This window comes from Mesoplodon mirus, assembly GCF_964341445.2.
Source record: "Mesoplodon mirus genome assembly, chromosome: X".
Classification (NCBI taxonomy): domain Eukaryota; kingdom Metazoa; phylum Chordata; class Mammalia; order Artiodactyla; family Ziphiidae; genus Mesoplodon; species Mesoplodon mirus.
The window spans coordinates 46,827,077-46,834,591 of NC_138981.1; the positions used below are offsets into that span (position 1 = coordinate 46,827,077).

The 7,515-nt window shown below is 43.5% G+C and overlaps 1 protein-coding gene across 1 annotated transcript; it reads right to left on the reverse strand.

The window, feature by feature from the left end:
- Positions 1-559: 559 nt before the first annotated feature.
- LOC309796881 (diphosphoinositol polyphosphate phosphohydrolase 3-beta) lies at positions 560-5,524 on the reverse strand. Its single transcript, XM_082610288.1, has 2 exons — positions 4,966-5,524; positions 560-1,054 (listed from the first exon to the last, which is right to left on the reverse strand). Coding segments are annotated over exons 1-2 (495 nt in total). The 5' UTR covers positions 5,460-5,524; the 3' UTR covers positions 560-1,053.
- Positions 5,525-7,515: the final 1,991 nt, after the last annotated feature.

Genomic DNA, 7,515 nt, shown 5'->3' on the forward strand with positions numbered 1-7,515 from the left:
TTCTCACATGCAGAAACCAGGGGGGATGAGGAGCTAGCTGATGTATTGGAAAAGGGGAGGAAAACTGTGGCCAACTGAATCACTAAGAGATGCAAAAGAAACCTAGGCAAACTAAGTGGCATGATTAACTTTGGAAACTGCCTATAGCAGTCTTTTTTGCCTCTGGCATCAAATAATACAGTACACTGGATCTGAAAAATAAGAAAAAACATCTTTTCTTCAAAGAGATGTTAAGATTACATGAAAGAGCTGGTTAGGGCAGTGCAAAAACATTAAATTTATTATTTGTATATCATTTTAAAATTTTTATAAAAAGCACATTATCTTATGTTCATTGTATTTATTTTTATAGTTACTTTTATAGCAAGTGATATTTTTGAATAAAATTTTAAGCAAATTAACAACAGTACAAAAACACTGAAGTTGTTACACAAAGGACTGATTCTACAAAATGCTGCCTTAAGTGATGGGTAATCTTAAAACTGCCAGCCACTGTGTGGTATGACTTAGAAATATGAGTAGTACTTCTTGTCCTTGAGTATCTTACAACTGCCTTGAAAAGTTTCTGAAACACCTGATACAGACAAGCCACACACGTGGTGCCTGGACAGCATATACTCTACTAGCACCAGATTGGAAGGGGAATGTTTTACCATGTAGTGATTATAAAATATGAGTTGAATCAAAGAACCTTCAGTGATGCCAACCATATTTCAAGTAGTGTCTCAGATGCAGAATATGCAAAGAGTAAGGAAACGTGGTCCTTGCTCTCAAGGATATCATAGTCTAATGAAGAAGGCAGACATATCAAAAAAGCACAATAAAAGGCTACGGGTGCTGAATAAGAGTCTGTTCACATACAATAGTACAATCACCAGGGCAAGAGGAGTCAGTGGAATAGACAGGGAAGGAGTGTCCCAAGATGTACGAGTAAAACCAGATGAGCTGTCTCCTTGGAAACATGGAAGTGCTCACTTATACTTGCCAATTCCATTCATCAGTGGTTCACATCAATGACTCTTTCAAAGCAATCCTGGATATCTTTGCTGTTCATCTGGAGAAACAAACCAACATACAATTAGCAGGCTCATACTAATTTGACAATTCTTCCAATTGATAAATTTACAAAAGGTTTATTATCTGCATCACTCACTTTGCATCTGGAAAGCCTTCACAGAATTATCTAATGCAGATGCAATGTGAGTCTGGATCCGCAGCTGAGGGAGTTACAGGTCAGTATATGTTACAAAACAAAGAAGTCAGGAAAGCAGTGATACCAGAAGTTTTGCAAAGCGGGGAGTGGTCATCTAAGACATAAAAAAGTCCTAAAGTCCATGTTCTGGACTCTAAGCTTATGGCAATTATTCAGGCTGGTTCCTACCCGTCAAAAAGTTTGTGGTCTACTGGCCACACAGCCATGCAAATAGAGAAGTACAATAAATTGTGAGAACCATGACACACACAGAAGAGGATATGTTGACCCAGGTGGTCAGAAAAGGCTTCTCATAGGAAAAGTTTATGAATTAACTATTTTTATTATCTTCAATTTTATATTAAAAACCCCTGAGCATCAGACAGTTAGACAATTTGGCTGAAGTTACAGAATTTACAAAAACTGGAAGCAGTTTTCAACCCTAGGTCTGTTTGACTTCAAAGCCCAATGTAGTTTGATGTATCACATCAAACTCTCATAAAAATGTCAAGTTTTTGGGCTTCCCTGGTGGCGCAGTGGTTGAGAATCTGCCTGCTGATGCAGGGGACACGGGTCACAGCTGAAAATATATGCTGTTTATAAAACATGCAGAACATAAATTTGATTCATTTCTGCAAACTTCAATTAGCTATGGAGAGTACCCTTTCTCCGTTTCTACCAAGGGGAGGGCTGAAAAACCAAACAAACAACATATAAGTGACTTTTTAACACTCTTAGAAGGAAAAAGAATCCCAACTGTACAATCTTTGGAGCACTGAGGTGGTAGAAATTTTCTATATATGACCTCTGCTCACCTGTTTAGCCTGAAACACTTGGTCTTAAAGAGAAAAAAAACGAAATCTCCTTGGAGCTTTAAACTATTTTAGGCTAGGTTCCAGAGAATATTTCACAAAAACTACTTAGATGAACCTAACGGTCAATCCTAAAAAATAGCATGACAGGGCTTCCCTGGTGGCGCAGTGGTTGAGAGTCCGCCTGCTGATGCATGGGACACGGGTTCGTGCCCTGGTCCGGGAAGATCCCACATGCCGCGGAGTGGCTGGGCCCGTGAGACATGGCCGCTGAGCCTGAGCGTCCGGAGCCTGTGCTCCGCAACGGGAGAGGCCACAACAGTGAGAGGCCCGTGTACCGCAAAAAAAAAAAAAAAAAAAAAAAAAAAATAGCATGACATATTCTAAATGTTTCTGGCAAAAAACAACAACGACAAAAAAAACCCAACCAAACAAACAAACAAAAAAACAAACTTACAACATATTTATAGGCTAAATTCTTTATAACGGGTTAATATGAATATTGTACATTTTTTGCCTTTGTCAGATACTTAATTTAAGAACCAAATAAGATGATGCATTATTACCTCTAAGAATAACAAGTTAAGGCTCCAAAGTATTTGTGATAGCATTTCAGGTGGAAGGCGTTTTTATCTGCAAAATTATCTGTAAAATAAGAACCCAGTATATCTGCTGTGTTAATGTTAATGTAGAATTTAAGAGTCTTCTAACCTAGAATAACTAGGTTATTGGGGGAAAATATCTTTGGGTCTATTTGAGATTGAATGAATAGTAAAAGTCAGATTGTTTGGAATTAAAAATATGTACTCAAATATATATTCGATATATATCACTTTTGCAGAGAAAAACAGAAAAATACACAATAACCATAATTAATCAAATGATATAATTCAGATAATAAAACTGTCATTGGTTTTAAAAAACCCACTCATTTTTTAGTTTACTTTGATAGCATTAGTACCGAAAATGTTTTGTGAACTGAAACTTGTACATTGTTTATCTGTGCTTGAATGTGTAATAAGATTTGTTTTCCAAAGAGTGGTACTGAATTTCTTTAGAAAGTGGAACAGAACCCACTTTTTAGAAGCAATCGTATAAGCATGTTACCAATTTGTAGAATTAAAATGCAACCAAATAGAGAAAAATATTTGAGTATTTTGAGGAACAAAATACACATAGCACACAAGGGGGCAGCACAAAAGAGTGTGTTCTAAACTTCAATATAAAGTTCAAAAGCAGAACTTAAAAGATAGGAGGGCGGAGTACTGATTAGGAAGAGGAATGCAATGGGCTTTTGAGGAACAGGTAATATTAATTTCTGGATCTGAACTCTGGTTACATGTATGTGCTCACTATATAAAGATTCATTAAGCTGTAAAGATTTGTCAACTGTTCTGTATGTATGCTGCACAACAGTAAGCTATGAATTAATTTAAGAAAGGTAACTTCCATTCAATCTTCAGCAGTAATTGTGTTTAAAAAGGTGACTTTGAGAACTAACAAAATGTTTTAAACAACCATTATTTTCTACTTTATTTATTTACTAGGAGAATGTTTTAAAAATGCTTAAGCGTTATATAAGGAATGACCTTTCCACCCTGATGTCCTCTTCAGAAAGTAGATTTTCCCACTACCTAACTGACGACATGGCTAGAGGAATAAAGGTAGTTCCAGAAGACAGACCTATGCACTTTAGACAGGATCCCTGATTTCAAACAAGTACTGAAGCAAATGTAAGAGCTTTTAATTTGGTAGCTTTTAAGTCTGTCATGTGACACAAAACCTTTATCCTAAATCTTCACAGGCGTCCTGACAGTTTGAGAATTCTGTAGCAGCTGAATATCAAGAAGGCTAACTCACTCAACTGGGATGTAATTACCATATAATATTCCATTCCTTTGGCTACTGGTATTCAGACAAGTTGAAGTGGACTATCATGAACTCAAATATGTGAACTAACTTTCTTTCAAAGACTAGTTTATAATGAGAGAACCATGTTGTTCTAGAGCACTGAGAAAGGAGCAATGGGAGTTGGAAGTTGAGCACGCTAAACCTCACTCAGAATACAGTTTTCATTATATATACATATCAGGATATGTACATAACAATACCTTCCCGAGAGGGTCTTTATTCTATAAAATAATATTTTGCTAAGCTACATTCAGGCTCAATGGGAAATGGCCATTTCAAGTAAGAAGTAAAAAACTACCAGTTGTGAAAACGTTCTGAAAATCGAATTATCGACATATGAATTAAGCAATTTCTGAAAAGGGCAAATTAGATCACATATCTGAAGATAAAATTATTGTTCAGTGTGGAAAGAGCACATGATGTAAAATTCCTTAAATACTTCTTTGAAATTCAACACTGGTTCTTCAAACCAATCACAGAAGGGCTTTCTGACAAGGGCTAATGCTGTGAATGAGAAAACAACTTAAGAGAAAAAATTAATGAAGTTGCCATACAACCAAGGTGATCAGATTTTAAAGGCCTTCACTACAAAAAAACCACAAGATTGGTACCAAAAGTGCACATACGCACAGAGACACACGCAGACACATACGGACACACACACACGTGTGAACTGTTAAAAAAAAAAACCACAACACGTATACACGTGTACACACACACACACACACGCCCCCCAAAGACTGGGTCAGCAGTTAAGGCACCTTTATAAACAAACAAACAAACCAAAAAATCCCATGTGGCTTTGGCTTTCTGAAATGTGTTACAGTGCTACCAAGAAGCGATTCTGAAAGCATCTGAAAAACGTGCAAAATGTCTGAAAACAGTGCCTGGCAACTGAGACAGTTTGCAAGCGTGATTCAGAGGTCTGCCAAGGAAACAAAAGAAGCCTCCCTCCTCCCGGTGAGACCGCACACGGCACCAGGGGTGCCCCGGGCACTATTTACTGTCAGGTAGGTAGAAAGCAAGAGTCTGTGCAGGAGCGGTACATACTAGGGATCGCTCTCTGGCAGGGACGGGGCCATGGAGTTTCCACTGGTTGGGGAACCGCCCAGCTTTAGTTTTTGCAGATATTCGGCATGCACGGGCTTGTGGCACTGGAGAACCTTGATCGCATCTTCGATTTTGAACCACTCTCGCTTCCTCCCAATGCTAACCGAATCTTCCCAATCCTCCAGAATCTCAGTGACAGTCAGTACATACACGTACGTTCTGTGCTTGCGATCTTGGTTCTGCTCGAAAATGCCCAGGAGCCGGCCTAACTTCCCCTTGACTCCCGCCTCTTCGTACACCTCGCGGACTGCAGCACCGCCCGGCTCTTCCCCGGGCTCCATGCCCCCGCCCGGCACGATCCAGCGGTCCGGGTACCGACTGCTACTCACTAACAGCACCTCGTCCTCGCGCTCGCTCCGGAAGCACAGGCACGCCGCCCGCTTCTTGAACCCCTCCGGGTCGTAGGTCCGCGTCTGGTTCGGCTTGCACTTCATCCTCGAGGCCGCTCGCCGCTGCTCGGGTCCCTGCTGCCGTCGCCACCGGGCCGAGGGACTCCGAGGTGCTGTGTTGAGAAAGAGCCGCGGGCAGGGGCGGGGAGAGAGAAGCGTCTCAGCCCGCGAGCCACGGGAGCTCCGGGAAGATGAGGCGGGGGCGGGGACGGAGGCGGGGGCGCACGAGGTACGTCAGTCGGTCCGTCCCCCGGCGCGGCCGGGGGGTCCCGGGCGCAGACGCCTGAGTGGAGGAGGCGCCGCCGCCACCGCCCCCACCCCCGCCCCCGCCCCGGAGCCCGCCACTCTGCGCGGAGCCTACCCGCGTCTCCGGTGCGTGTCCCCGTCCCTCCCTCCTCAGCCGACGGGGCCGGGGTTGAGCGAGGTGAGGCGCATTCGCGGGCGCGTCCCCGTCCCCGGGCACGTGCGCGTTCCCGTCGGAGGGCGGGGGGCGGGGGTCTCGTGGCTCCCGCAGCGCGCGGCGCCTGGGGCGCACTGCGCAGGCGCCCCGCACCTCCGGGCTGGGAATGTGCATCCCCCGGGGTGAAATGCCCCGCCTTGTGACTTGGGCCAAGCTTGCTTCCACGTGTGCCTTCGAGCCAGACGTGGCTGTGGCGCGGCTGGACGTTTCTCCTCACCCTCCCCACCAGGTTGCAGGCAACACACACGCAACCGTTTTACACAGAGGACGGACGGTCAAGTGCGTGTGGTCTTCGTCATCAGCCATAAGGTAGAGTGCTGGCTTCCTTACAGGAAGGCCCCGGTTTTGTGAAGACGATCCTAGGTATTCTTGACAAAACAGAACCTAATCTTTGCTTTGTCATATCATGCGGTTTTGTTTCAACAGGTTCTTCACCTTGCCAGGCATCTTGGCACAGCCCATAAGTGAACACCTTTCTTGAACCCCTGTTGACATCTTACCTAACCTCTGGTCCTCGGTTTCCTCAGCAGTAAACTCCTCACCTACTTGGTTCAGACCTTTGCATTTTGGGTCACGTTCACCCAACAGCTGGAGAACCACCCCAAGCAGTGTTTTATTAAATCCCAGGAATCTCTCCCCTCCACACACTCCACCCTTGTCTCTCTTTCTCATTGAGAAGTACTGGTTGAGGCTTTGGGAAACGTGCCTCTGGCAATCCCTTCATATTTTGCATTTTGATTTTTAGAAGCCTCCTGGCCAGGGAATCCAGCAAGGCCACTTGGTGCTCTCTCACCTCTGTCTGGTCATCCTGTCCCCTTGGCCAAGAAGTGGCTCTCCCACAGCCCCAGATGTAACAGCCTAAAGCCTTCCCCCTCCTTTGTAATTTTTCTTATTGTTTCCCTGCTCTCACAGTAACCTATGGAGAAGACCTCTGATATCCCCTCCCTTTTGCCTTATTGCAACTTAGGCATCTTTGTCTTTCTCTTACCCACAGACCCTCTGCTGGCATCAGGCAAGCAGGATCACAACAACTCACTTTTCCAGTGAAATAATCCACTCATCAAGGGGAAATTGAATCGGAAAGGTATGTGGAAAATGGTTATGAAACATACAGTCCGGTTTTTAAATAACAAGTTAGTTCAGCTTGCCAGGGTCTGTTCCATGCCGTGTATATGTAAATAGCTCATAAAAATGATTCTGTTCCTGGTGGCAAGACTACCCTCAATATCTAGAGCATAATAAGACAAAAATATATGGTCATAATATAATAAAACTGTATGAAGAAAATGATAAAATGGAGAAATGAAGAGAATGACCTCAACCAATAACGATACTGGTGCTGATGACCACATTTTACCGATATATGGATGATCAAGGAACATTTGGAGGAAGGCAACATACCATGATTAAAAACAAACTAGGAGGACTTCCCTGGTGGCCCAGTGGTTAAGACTCTGCGCTTCAGTGCAGGGGGCACGGGTTGGATCCCTGGCTGGGGAACTGCCTCATGCCGCGAGGTGCGGGCAAAACAAACAAACAAAACAAAACAAAAAACCACCAAAACCCTAGGAAAATACATTTCAGCACAGGCTGTATACCTCAGTGTGCCCATACTCACAAATACACAAATGATGTTAAACA

Excerpts from the sequence above, each read along its gene's own strand:
- LOC309796881 (XM_082610288.1), bottom strand. The coding sequence starts at position 5,459 with ATGAAGTGCAAGCCGAACCAGACGCGGACCTACGACCCGGAGGGGTTC.